This window comes from Leopardus geoffroyi, chromosome D2 (genome assembly GCF_018350155.1).
Source record: "Leopardus geoffroyi isolate Oge1 chromosome D2, O.geoffroyi_Oge1_pat1.0, whole genome shotgun sequence".
Classification (NCBI taxonomy): domain Eukaryota; kingdom Metazoa; phylum Chordata; class Mammalia; order Carnivora; family Felidae; genus Leopardus; species Leopardus geoffroyi.
This window is the reverse complement of record NC_059334.1, coordinates 46,467,179-46,481,269: the sequence shown is the minus strand read 5'-3', so window position 1 is coordinate 46,481,269 and position 14,091 is coordinate 46,467,179. Positions and strand designations below refer to the sequence as shown.

Genomic DNA, 14,091 nt, shown 5'->3' with positions numbered 1-14,091 from the left:
ACATGTGGTATTTTAAATTATTTTGTTCATTCCCACAACCCCCCTTTTTTTTTCTTTCTACAAATTTTTGTTTAAATTCCAGTTAGTAAACATACAGTGTAATGTTAGTTTCAGTTGTAGAATTTAATGATTCATCACTTACAGTGCTTATCACAAGTGCCCTGTTTAATGCCCACCACCTATTTAACCTATCCCCCGCCCACCTCCCTCCATCAATTCTCAGTTTGTTCTCCATAGTTGGGTCTGTTTCTTCATTTGCGTCTCTTCCCACTCCATGTTCATCTGCTTTATGTTTTAAATTCCACATATGGATGAAGCCATAAGGTATTTGTCTTTCTCTGACTGACTGACTTTGCTTAGAATCATAGTCTCTAGCTCCATCCACATTATTGCAAATGGTGAGATTTCATTCTTTTCCATGGCTGAATAATATTCCATTGTGTATGTGTGTGTATATATATAAATATATATATATATATGTATATATATATCACATCTTCTTTATCCATCATCAGTTGATGAACATTTGGGTGCTTTCCATAGTTTGGCTGTTGTTGATAATGCTACTGTAAATATTGGGATGCATATACCCCCATGTAAATTTTGAAATTCAGATTGGAGTGGCAACATATTCATTTGGGAAGTATTGCCATTTTTATGATACCAAGTTTTTCCCTCTGTGTAAAAAATGAGGTGTGTCGGGAGATAAGCTATAGTGTGTGTGAACTACAAAATGGCTATTGTTTCAGGTTCACTGTCCAAAGTCTCACATAAGAACCTCTCTTGTCAATCATCTTAACTGGAAACATTTAGGAAATGGAATTCTGGGAGAAGAAGTTCAGCCTAGCCATATTGATATATTGCAAAATAACCACAGTCCATCTTTTGTCAACTTGGCACCTACATGTATCTCTTTAAACCATACCTAATCTCCAAATAAAAACATATGTTTCCATCTACAATGATACAGTTATCCTGTGTGCAACTGAAAACACCTTCTCACCCCATCCTCAAAAGAGAATATAAAAATCTCCCTTTTGTCTTTTTTTCTCTTTTTAATGTTTGTTTATATTTGAGAGGAGGAGGGAGGGAGAGAGAGAGAGAGAGTGAGAGAGAGAGACTGAGTGTGAGTGGGAAGGGGCAGAGAGAGAGGGAGACACAGAATCCAAAGCAGGCTTCAGGCTCTGAGCTGTTAGCACAGAGCCTGGTGCAGGGCTCAAACTCATAGACCTCGAGATCATGATCTGAGCTGAAGTTGGACCCTTAACTGACTGAGCCACCTAGGCTCCCCTCCCCTTTTGTCTTTGAGTGATGTCTTCCTTGTTCAGCTGATTAACACTTCGCCTTTACTATCCTATAAAAGAAAACAAAAATATGTGGTTAATTTACATATTTGAATGTATGTGAATACTTGATATATTGTGTCAGACATTTATATTGAAAAAGGAAGACTTACTTGTAACTATTATGTCCTCATTTGTGCAGCTGGTCACAAGGTTGTATCTGGTAGAACTCCCTTCTTCTACTAATTTGGTATTCTCTTTGACCCCAGCAAGCACCTCAGTTGGTTGTGGTTCCTTGTCTGGTAGGGTGATACAAACCTTCATCCCTTCATCCCTTCATCCCTTCATCACTAAGCTAGTAGCAGTCATGTCTAAATTTAACTGTTATCATTTTCCACTGACTTTAATCACTGTAAAGGCACTCTAGAAGATCACCTGCATTCTCAACATACTCCTTCTTACCCCTGCTGTTTAGTAGGAACCCAATTTCCCCTTGATAATTAGAATTAGTCATATCAAGCATTATAGTAGCCCCTCTTTTTCTGTCAGTTTGGTAGCATGAGGAGCCCAAAATGGGCTGGTGGCATTCTCAACTTCTAACGTTATCAATAGGATCATTGTAGTGTTCTCTGATGGAAGCATTTCTCCGTTTAGGTCTGCTTTGATTTCTTTTATCAGTAGTTAGTGTGTTATAGTTTTAAACATACAGATCTTGTACATATTTTGTTAGACTTTTATCTAAGTATCTTACGCATTTTGGTGCTATTATAAAATACTTTAACTTCCATAGTTCACTGCTGGTATATAGAAATATGATTGATATTTTTGATATTGCCTTTGTATCCCTTTACCTTATTAAATTCACTCTTAATTCTAGGAGTGTTTTTGTATATTCTTTTTGGAGTTTGCCTATGTAGACACTCATGTTATCTATGAATGGACACGGTTTTATTTTTCAACCTTTCTAATGTATATGCTTTTCATTTCTTTTTCTTAACTTGTTGAACTAGCTGGGACCTTCGGTGCAACATTGAAAAGAGTAGAGAGAGTGGGCTCCGTTTTAGGGGGAAAACATTCTGTTTTTCATCATTAAGAGTAATGTTAGTTGGAGGATTTTTGTGGATGTCTTTTATCATATTAAGGAAGTTCTTTCTAGTTTTAGTTTCCTAGAGTTTTCATCATGAGTGCATGTTGAATTTTTTCCCAGTGTTTTTTTCTGTATCTACTGAGATGATCTTATAGGTTTTATTCTTTGGTTTGTTGATATGGTGATTTATGGACTGTTGGTATTTGATTTTCAAATGTTGAATTTGCTTTGTATTCCTGGGATAAACCCAGCTTTGTGGTTTTTCCTTTTTATATGTTGCTTGATTTGATTTGCTGGTATTTTATTGAGGTTTTTGCATTTACGTTCGTGATAGATATTGATTTGCGATTTTCTTTTTTGGAGTGCCTTTTTCTGGTTTGAGTATCAGGGCAAAGATGCCCTCATACAGTTGGTTTGGAAGTACCCCTCCTATTTTATATTCTGGAAGAGTTTGTACAAAATTATTATTATTGCTCTCTTAAATGTTTGCTAGAATTCAGTGAAACCATCTGGTCTTGGAATGTGTTTGTAAGGTTTTAAAATACATATTTGTGTTCATTTTCTAGGGTTTTCATAACAAAGTACTAGTGGCTGAGTGGCTTACATAACAGACATGTATTTTCTCACAATTCTGGAGGCTAGATGTTTAAGATCAAGGTGTTGGCAATTTTGATTTTTTCTGAGGCCTCTTCTTGACTTGCAGATGGCTGTCTTCTCCCTGTGTAGTATCTGGGAGCTGTGTTTTTTGTTTTTGTTTGTTTGGTTTTTTTTTGTAAGGATACTAGTCATATTTGATGAGGGTGCACCCTAAAAATCTTACTAGCTTAATTACCTCTTTAAAGATCCTATCACCAAATATAATCATATTCTGAATTATTAGAGGTTAGGACTTCAACATATAAAATTCTGGGGGGTGGGGGGTGGGACACAATTCAGCCCATAACAATATTCAATGTTTTTAATTGATAAAGGACTGTTGAATCATCTTTCTCTTCTTTAATGAGCTTTGGCAGTTTGTCTCATCAATATAAATTGTCTAATTTATGGAATTAGAACTGTTTATAATATTCCCTTATTAACTTTGTAATGTCTGTAATATCTGACTTGATACCCTCTGTTTTATTCTTGATGTGGTAAAGTGTGTTTTTTCTCTTTGTTTTGTGATCAGTTTAGAGATTTTCATTTTTTTAAATTCAGTGTAATTTTATTTATTTTGATAATTTTTAATTGAAGGATAATTAGCAGTGTTATATTAGTGTTGGGCGTACAATAAATATAGTGATTCAATACTTCTGTACATTACTCAGTGCTCATCACAATAAGTATAATCATTATCTGTCACCAAACAATGCTTGGGCTATATTCCTCATGCTGTACTTTTCATCTTCATAATTTATTTATTTTGTACCTGGAAGTTTGTACCCTTTAAGCCCCTTTACCTATTTCACCCATCCTTCCACCCACCTCCACTCTGGCAACCACCAGTTTATGCTTTCTATTTAAGAGTGTGTTATTTTGTCTCTTTTTTTCCTTTGTTTTGTTTCTTAAATTCCACATAAAAGGGAAACCATATTGTATTTGTCTTTTTATTGATCTTTTCCATGAACTAGCTTTTTTAGTTTCAATTATTTTTCCTATTGTTTTCAATTTTATTGATTTCTGATAAGAGTTATTTCTTCTGATCTAATATAAGCACTTAATACAACAGATCTTCCTGTGAATACTGCTTTAGCAATATCCCCAAATTTTTGATGTGTTTTTATTTACATTCCATTCAGAATGCTTTTTCATTCCCATTGGCTACAGCTGGAACAGTTTGAGCACCAACACAATGTAGCATTGGATTATAACTCAAAGGATGAAATAAATGTCTGAGTCCATACTAATATAAAAAAATAATTGAATATATAAATAAATGGGGAGAAGAAAGAGATGCAGAAGAATTCCAAATAAATTATGTTGATATTCCACCCTAAAGTAGATGTATTCCACTCTAATGTAGATGGAGCATAACATCCCATCCCTTAAGTGTGTGTTGTATATAGTGATTTTCTCCTAAAGAGTACAGTATGGAAAGAGGGATAAAAAGAGGACCTTTGTAGTAAAGAAACATGATACACAGCTGCCAACAGGTGAACAAGGTCAACATCAGTCATGTTGATAGTAGGTCCCCTTGATATGTTGTGATGAATATGGCACTTTACCTCTGTGATCTTCCCCAAAACTGATAACCCTAAGCTAATTATGAGAAAAACATCAGACAAATTCCAATAGAGGGACATCCTAGAATATATCTGATCATTACTCCTCAAACTGCCAAAATCATCAAACACATGGAAAGTCTGAGAAAGCATCCCAGCCAAGAGGAGCCTAAGGAGACATGAGAACTAAAGATCATATGGATTCCTAGATGGGATCCTGGAACAGTAAAAGGATATGAAGGAAAACTAAGGAACTCTGAATGAACTATGGACTTCAGTTAACATATTAATAATAATGTATTAATATTGGTTAATTAAATTCTTTTTTTAATGTTTATATATTTTGAGAGAGAGAGAGAGACAGAATGTGCATGCACACAGAGTGGGGAGGGGCAGAGAAAGAGGGAGAGACACAATTCGAAGCAGATTCTGTGCTTTCAGCACAGAGCTTGATGTGGGACTCAAACTTGTGAAGCATGAGATCAGGACCTGAGATGAAATCAAGAGTCAGACACTTAACTGACTGAGCCACCAGGAACCCCCAAATCTAACAAATGTACTAACCTAGTTTAATTGTTAATAATAGGAGAAACTAGGGGCGCCTGGGTGGCGCAGTCGGTTAAGCGTCCGACTTCAGCCAGGTCACGATCTCGCGGTCCGTGAGTTCGAGCCCCGCGTCAGGCTCTGGGCTGATGGCTCAGAGCCTGGAGCCTGTTTCCGATTCTGTGTCTCCCTCTCTCTCTGCCCCTCTCCCGTTCATGCTCTGTCTCTCTCTGTCCCAAAAATAAATAAACGTTGAAAAAAAAATTAAAAAAAAATAATAGGAGAAACTATAGCAGAGGATATATGGGAACTCTCTGTACTACCTACTAATTTTTTTGGTAAACATAGATCTATTCTAAAGTCTTCTTTTTTTTAAAATTGTTCTCTAATTTCTCTTGTGACTTCTTCTTTGATCCATGGGTTATTTAGAAGTATGCTTTTAACTTTCTTAATATTTGAAGATTTTCCAGGTATGTTATTGATTTTTATTTAATCTCATTATGGTCCAACGGCATAATTTATATTAATTCTTTTTAATTTGTTAAGGTTTGATTTTTGACCTAGAATATGGTCTAGCTGGTGAAGGTACCATGTGCACTTGAGAAGAATTTTTACAATGTTGTTGGACAGAGTGTTTTATAAAGGCCAGTTAGATGACGTTGTTGTTTAGTTCTTTTCTGTCCTTGCTGAATTTCTGTGTACATGTTCCATTGATTCCTGAGTGAAGACTTTTGAAGTCTTCAGTGATAATCGTAAATTTTCTTTCTTTTTTTTTTTTTTTAACACTATCAGTTTTTCATGTATTTTGAAGTTCTGTTAGGTGCATACTCATTTAGCACTGTTACGTCTTCTCTGTGATTTGGCCTCTTTATCATTAGCAATTATCTCTTTAATTTTTAGAGCAGTTTTAAGTTCACAGCAAATTTGAACAGAAGGTACAGAGATTTCCCATATTCTCACTGCCTTCACATATGCATAAGCTCCTCCACTATCAGTGTTCCTCACCGTGGTGTATTTGTGACCGATGAATCTGCACTGACGTAGCAATACCACTCTGAGTCCATAATTTACGTTAGAGTTCACTGGTGGTGTTGTACATTCTATGAGTTAGGACAAGTGTGTAAAGACATGTTTTCACCATTTTAGTGTCAAACAGAATAGTTACACTGCTCTAAAATTCTCTTTGTTCCCCTTATTCATCCTTCTTCCCCCAAGTAACGACTTTTTTAACCCTGGTAATGTTCTTGGTCTGAAGTCTACTTTGTTTTTGATATTCTCTGATGTTAATAGAGCCACTCCACCTTCCTTTGATTAGCGTTCCCATGGTACATATTTTTCTATTCTTTTACTTTTAACATGCCTACATTTTTGTATATAAAGTGGTTTCTTATGGGCATTGTATGATTGGGTCTTGCTTTTTCACCCAGTTTCCTGATTTCTGTTTTTTTAATTGGTGTATTTAGACTGTTTGCATTTATATTACCGTCTTTTAACTCTACCATCTTGCTAATTGCTTTCTATTTATTCTTTCTATTCTTTATCTTTTTTCCTTTTTTTTTTTTTTGCAGATTTCTCTAGGATTATTTTGTAATAACATTTTATTTTCCCAATGGCTTTTTTGTTATACCTCTTTAAAAGTGTTCTCTTGGTCATCCTAGGATTTATAATATATATACATCTTTAATTTTTCACAGTCTGTTTTTTCTATCTTCAAATAATATTATAACACTTGGCAAAAGGACCTTCCAATAGTGTCTTCCTAATTATTCCCGTGAATCTTTTGTACAATTGTTGTCAAATGTTTCTTTTACATAACAATAATTATGAAAAATATGTATTCAGTGCTTTTGTTTTAGATAGCCAGTTACCCTCCAGGAAAGTGAAAATTAAGGAAAAAAAGAATTTTATATTTATCTACTTTCATGGAATTTTTACAACTTTTCATTTGTGTAGAGTCAGTTTCCTGTTCTGTAGTATATTCCTTCTGCCTGAAGATCTTCCTTGAGCATTTCTTACAGTGCAAGTGTGCTGCTAATGAACTCTCAGTATTTGTCTGTAAAAGTGTTTATTTCTCCTTCATTTGTTCTGAAAGACATTTTTGTTGGTTGTAGGATTCTGGGTTGTCTTATAACTTGTATTGTTGATGATGAGCTTTTGTATCTGAGGCTTGGTGTCTTTCATTCATTTTGGAGGATCCCCAACCATTGTCACTTCAAATATTTCTTCTGCCCAATTCCACTCCCACTCTCTGTTCTATTTTGGGTTTCTAATTATAGGAATATTAATCTGTGTGATATTGGGCTGTAGTTCTTGGATGCTGTCTACTGTGGCTTCCCTGACTCTTTTTTCTCTTTCAGTTTGAGTAATGCCTATTGACCTATTTTCAAGTTTGCGGATTCTTTTCTAGTCTGTATCAAGCCCATAGATAAGCCCACTGATAGCATTCTTTATTTCTATTATAGAAATTTTCATTTTTAGGATTTATGCTTGATTTTTTATGGTTTCCCTAGCTCTGATGAAATTCTGCATTTGTTTATGCATGTTGTCCACTTTTCCACTGAAGCCTTTAACTTCGATCTTATTTATTTAAAATTCATTGTCTGATAGTTTTAACATTTATGTTGTATCTCTGTCTGGTCCCTTTGATTGCTTTATCTCTTGGCAGTTTTATTTTTTTACTTTACTTGCTTCTTTGTGTACATATAATTTCTTTGTTGAAATCTGGATATCTTGTGTTCTAGAGACTGGGGTAAATAGGAATAGGCATACCTCTTCCTTTTGTAGGCCTTCAGTCTGGTGAGTTAAGTCAGTTTAGTCAGGAATTGAGCAGGGTTTGAGTTTTTATGTTGCTAGGGTTACTCCTAGTGCATCACCAGCTTCAAATTCCTGTATTGCTACCTTGTGCTTAGAATGGAAAATGCCAGAGGGTTTATTTCAATGTCTACCCTCTGCTTTAGGTCTCCGCATTGCACTTGAACCTCAGAGAAGGTTTCTGTCAATGACCTTGTTCATTTCCCAGCAACAGAATGCTTCTGTTTGTAATTATGTTACTTGCTAACCTAATTGGGGGTGGGAGTGCATTCTCTGTTGTCTTTATTGAGCATTAGTTGTAGACAGGTGCAGTGTCCCTGGTTCCTAGGGATGGTGCCTTCTCAGTTACCTGTCTTTTCTTTAGGGGTAGAGGATATGTTATGGTCTGAGCCTAGGATGCTTTCCTTCCCTCCCAATTCCCAAAGTTATTGTGTCTTAACTTGTGTTTTGTGGACAATAGAGTTTGCTGCCCTTTTCCCAACTTCTTCTGCTTCTGATCCTTAGGGAAGATAGGGGAAAGGAACTGGATGGGACATCATACCTTGCCTGTAGAAGCTGCTGCTTCCCTCTCTGCGCTTGTACCAGGAGGGATGATTTCTGGAGTTCCTCACTGTATCTTAAGTTTTTATTCTGAACTTCTGATGATGTCCATACATGTACTATCTTTTGGTTTTTGTCTCTTCTTCCACAAACCATGAGATCATGACCTGAGCCGAGATCAAGAGTGGAACACTCAAGTGACTGAGCCACTTGGGTGCCCCTGTAATCATGTAGTTTTGATCTTTATTTTCTTAGGTCTGTAAACTTATTTTTTACCTCATTCTTTTTTTTAATTTAATTTTTATTTAAGGTTATGATTCAGCATTTGTTGGGTTGAATCCAGAAATCCCTATTTTCTTTCTTTCTTTCTTTATGTGAAATTTATTGTCAAATTGGTTTCCATACAACACCCAGTGCTCATCCCAACAGGTGCCCTCCTCAATGCCCGTCACCCACTTTCCCCTCCCTCCCAACCCCATAAACCCTCAGTTTATTCTCAGTTTTTAAGAGTCTCTTATCATTTGGTTCCCTCCCTCTCTAACTTTTTTTTTTTCCTTCCCCTCCTCCATGGTCTTCTGTTAAGTTTCTCAGGATCCACATAAGAGTGAAAACATATGGTATTTGTCTTTCTCTGTAGGACTTATTTCACTTAGCATAATACTCTCCAGTTCCATCCATGTTGCTACAAAAGGCCATATTTCATTCTTTCTCATTGCCACGTAGTATTCCGTTATGTGTATAAACCACAATTTCTTTATCCATTCATCAGTTGATGGACATTTAGGCTCTTTTCATAGTTTGGCTATTGTTGTAAATGCTGCTATAAACATTGGGGTACAAGTGCCCTATGCATCAGCACTCCTGTATCCCTTGGGTAAATTCCTGGCAGTGCTGGGTCATAGGGTAGATCTATTTTTAATTTTTTGAGGAACCTCCACACTGTTTTCCATTATTTTCAAGGCACTTCCCAGGTGGTATCGATACAAATGTAGATGTGGCAGGGCACGTGGCTGGCTCCACTGGTTAAGTGTCTGACTTGGGCTCAGGTCATGATATCACAGTTTGTGAGTTTGAGCGCTGCATTGGACCAGTGTTGACAGCTCAGAGCCTGGAACCTACTTCGGATTCTGTGTCTCCCTCACTCTCTGCCCTTCTCCCAGTTGTGCTCTGTCTCTCTCTCTCAAAAATAAACAAACATTAAAAAATTTTTTAAAAATGTAAATCTGGCCTCTTTTCTGATGCTTTCTCCATCTAAACCTTTGTCCCCCATAGGTGTGACCTCCCCTCTGGCTCTAGGGTAAGACCTGGGGAGGCATCAGAACTGAGATGTAGGGGAGTTTTGCTGGCACTGGTAGGGAACAGCTAGGGAGGAGCTGGAAGGATGGCTTGAATTTTGCACAAAGGTTTTTTTGCACCCTAGTCTGTGCACTTGGGTTGAGGTTGCTGCAAATGTTGTATAGTGGCACCAGTGATCACTCTAGCTGATTCTTCAGCACTCATTTCATCTCTTTTCCATCGAGCTGCAGCAAGGCAGGTTGAGAAATTGCTTTTAACTCAGGGTGTGAACCTGAATGATCTGAGGATATGCCAGTTAGGTTTTGCCAGTTTTGTTTTGCCAGCTATGTTTCAGACACTTGGCCTGCCTGAAATTCAGGTAAAGGTTTGTTGGATGCTTTGGGGAAACTTTGTCCTTGCATTTAAGAAATAGTTTGTATGTGGGGCGCCTGGGTAGCTCAGTCAGTTAAGTGTCCAACTTCTGCTCAGGTCACGATCTGGCAGTTCATGAGTTCGAAACTCTCATCGGGTTCTGGGCTGACAGCTTGCAGCCTGAAGCCTGCTTTGGATTATTTGTCTCCCTCTCTCTCTTCCCCTCTCCTACTTGTGCTCTGTCTCTCTCTCAAAAATAAACATTAAAAATTTTTTTAAAAAAGAAAATAAATAGGTTGTAAGCAAGAAAATACATGGCTCTGATTACTGTTGACCATCTTTTTGTGACCATGAGGAGAATCTAGCTTTATAATAGCAGCTGATCTCTGGATAACAGACTATAAGTGATGCAAAGAATCTGGGTTGTTAGTAGTATTTTAAAAATTGTGGTAAAATACACAGAACATAAAGTTTATCATCTTCACCATTTTTCTGTGTACCGTTCAGTGGTATTAAGTACATTCTTACTGCTGTGCAAGCAATACCACCATCCATCTCTAGAACTTTTTCCTCTTCCTCAACTGTAACTCCGTACCCATTAAGTACTTAACTCTCCATTCTCCCTTCCCCAGCCTCTGACAACCACCATTCTACTTTCTGTACTGTGAATTTGACTACTTTAGGAACCCAATATAAGAGGCCATTCTGTTTTTTGGGGGGCATCTGGGTGGCTCAGTCGGTTAAGTATCGATTGGACTCATGGTTTTGGCTCAGGTCATGATTTCGCAGTTTGTGAGATTGAGCCCCACATCTGGCTCTGTGCTGAGAATGGCTGAGCCTGCTTGGGATTCTCTCTCTCCTTCTCTCTCTGTCCCTCCCCGCTCGTGTCTCTGTCTCTCAAAATAAATAAATAAACATTAAAAAAAGAGGCCATTCTGTTTTTTAGAATCTCACTTTTAAACTCATTTAAAATAATTTATATTCTATTACTTCTTCCTACAGATAATAGATCTACAATATAAGTTATGATCCATTCAGAATGGATTAAATTTTTTTGCCTACCATATTGCATTGCTCATTTTTTTTCTTCATCTTGCATTTTATTTCCATCTTGCTCAGTAACATGTATAGTTCTGCATCTCCTTGATTTTTCAGTTTGAGCATGAATGGATTCTTGTTGATTCTCATTCCATTTGATTTGATTAGTTCTCTTCCATTATAAACTACACTTTGAGGGCTGGATTTTGCCTGAGCAGATAATGACAAATGGGCAGAAGGGTTAGGGGAAAAGGAACAGAAAACTCACAGGGTGTGGATGAATTGTTGTATAGAAGATATTATAGATTAGCTTACTCAGCTTTGATCACATCCTTCTCCTAACTTGTCTTTCTGTATGGCCCAGGCAGGAAAACTAAAAATTACATTTCCCGGAAATCCTGAAGTTATGTGGGTTTGACCAGTTGTATGCACTTAGCCAAGACTTAAATCTGTGGAGAAGCTCTCAAGCTGCTGGTACGCACCATAACACGCATGGTATTCCTCGTGTCTCATTATAACTGAAATGGTACATCACTAGCACCAACAGTTGTGGTGCTGACTTTCTAATTCCTCCATGGTTGCTATAGTAGTGTCATCCAGGAGCTAGTGGTTCGAGCAGCGGTGTCCAGCTTCCTCAGATTCCTCCTTACAGCAAAGCTAGCAGTTTTTGTGGTAGACCATTCTGCAGTGTTATTTTTGGACCATGTTAGGGGGAAGCACCTGTTCTTCAAACCTGTCCAATGATGTCGCACCAAATAGCTAGAAAAGAACTGCCCCTCTGCAAAAATCCCATTGCCATTATTGTAGCTGAAGCCTGACCTGTCCACCTTGATTGGAATTCTTGGACCAGGCCGCAATAAAAAGAAACCAAATTCAAAATGATGTTAACCACAGCAATATATTTTCTCCCATAATGGGAGTGCAGAGGTAGGAAGTGTTCCAAGTTCAATTTGATCAGTTTCTCAGTGATGTCATTAAGAGCATAGGTTCTTTATGTATATTTTTTTCATATTTGCTGTATTCAGCTCATTCCTTTTATGTCACAGTAGGGCTGCTTGTAATAATCAGGGTCTTATACGTCTGTATCTATGTCTGGGCAAGGGATGGAGATGAGAGAGAGGCTTGCTTCTCTTCGTTGCCCGCAAGCCCTGAATATACTTCTTGCTTCCCATTGGATCAAGTCATCTACATATTGCTGAATTATTCACTGGCAAGGGAGTCATTGTGGAATGATCACTTATGGCTTTAACTAACCATCAGGGTAGAATCAGTGTTGGAGAGTCAACAACAGTGTCCATTGCAATCATTCTACCTTTTCTTTCGTTTCCTCTCTCCCTTCTCTCAGCTTTGGTTCTAGCAAGGCTGGAATACATGGGAAGCTCTAAAGATTTTTCTGTTGGGCATCAACGATGATCAAAATGGCTTCTACTCTTGCAGAACTTTAGCTCCCCCTCTAGGCTTCCTAGATCTCCTCTCATATTCAGGTTAGAGATATTTGTGAGAAAGTTTAGGATTTCTGTGACTATCTCTCCCAACCAACAGTCCCTCACTTCCACCCCTACAAAGAGCTTTTGGTTAAAATAGGGTTCCAAGACAAGAAGAGTTTCACAGGGCTGTGCGCATTCTTAGAATTTTTTACTTTTTATCCCCATTCTTTTGTGGAATTGCTTCTTGTATATATATGTATATATATATATATATATATATATATATATATATATATGTATTTGCTAGTGTTTATTTTTGTCCATATTATTTGGCTTTGAAAAGAGATTTTGAGAACTGGCTTCACGTGAGCATTTTACTTCAAAATTCTGAAATTTTAAAAATATTCCTTTAATACTGACTTCTGGATTTATTGCATTTTGGTCAGTGGACATGATCTGTAAAATTTCGGCTGCTTGGAATCTAGATTGTCAACATGACATAAAACATCATCATTAAAAAAACCCTCCATGTGTACTATTGAATAGCATGTATTCTCTTCTATTATTATTGGTTATAAATGTGTAACTATATAATGTATATATATGCATATAATACATAATTACAAGTTACATGTTATATATATTTTTTAGTCTTATTAATGATATCACACAGAGCCTCTATCCTTGTGGGGGGTGTATTTGTGTTGTATGTCTGTGTGTGCATGAGTGTCCTTGATCTATTTTAGAGTGAGAAGTGTGTTAGACTCTCCACATCCTCTCCTCTCAAACTCTAGGGATGTTAAATACTTGGTCTGAGGGAAGACAAAAGTTCTCACTTTTTCCCATCCAAGTCTTGTTTGCACATGCTTGCTGTGCATAATTGTCAATACATATACTCAATTCACATTGTTAAATAGAACACTTCTCAGTCTATAGCATCTTTTATTTATATAGCACTTAACAGTTTTTCCACGAATAGTGGGTTTTGTGTAATTTCAAAGTACATAATCATGATTTTTCAAACCAAGAATACTTTCTTTCAAAGTAACAGATTTCTTCACTTCTGGAAACACAAACAGATTTCTTCACTTCTGGAAACACAAATTTCCAGTAATCCATAGGTGTAATCCATAGGGAGAAAGAAAATCTCCCTTCACATACATACAAGTAACTTACAAATGTGAATTTTTCTTTTTCTTAGGTATACAAATTGTTTCTGAAAGGGAGCTAGCTCAGCTGGCTCATGTTCGACCATTAATATTCAGTTTTCATGAGCAATTAAGCATCAAGGATTGTTTTAATGTGCTTGAGAAAAAAGTAGCAGAATTTGAAATCCTCCAGGAATTTATGGTAAATATTTTGGTTTTAACAAAAGTCTCTGATTTTCCACATTACTACTAGAGGGTTTTTTTCTTTTTTTTTTTTTCTGTGTTTTTTAAATTGAGTACTTTGTCTTTGTTTTTAAATATTAAGTTTGTTTTTAAAGTAATAGGTGTATATAGTTAAAAAAAGAG

The 14,091-nt window shown here is 36.8% G+C and overlaps 1 protein-coding gene across 11 annotated transcripts in view; it reads left to right on the top strand.

The window, feature by feature from the left end:
- Nucleotides 1-14,091, top strand: part of PTPN20 (protein tyrosine phosphatase non-receptor type 20) — a 111,542-nt gene that overhangs the window by 66,975 nt on the left and 30,476 nt on the right. For 7 of the 11 annotated variants that reach the window (XR_006701555.1, XM_045437955.1, XM_045437958.1 and 4 more), the window contains one exon: nt 13,779-13,927. The exons of the other annotated variants lie outside the window; for them this stretch is intronic. Coding sequence is in view for 6 of the 7 variants with exons in the window: in XM_045437955.1 (XP_045293911.1) it covers nt 13,779-13,927 (149 nt within the window). In the remaining variant the exon portion in view is untranslated. The remainder of the gene's footprint in view (nt 1-13,778; nt 13,928-14,091) is intronic. 11 annotated transcript variants of the gene reach the window in all.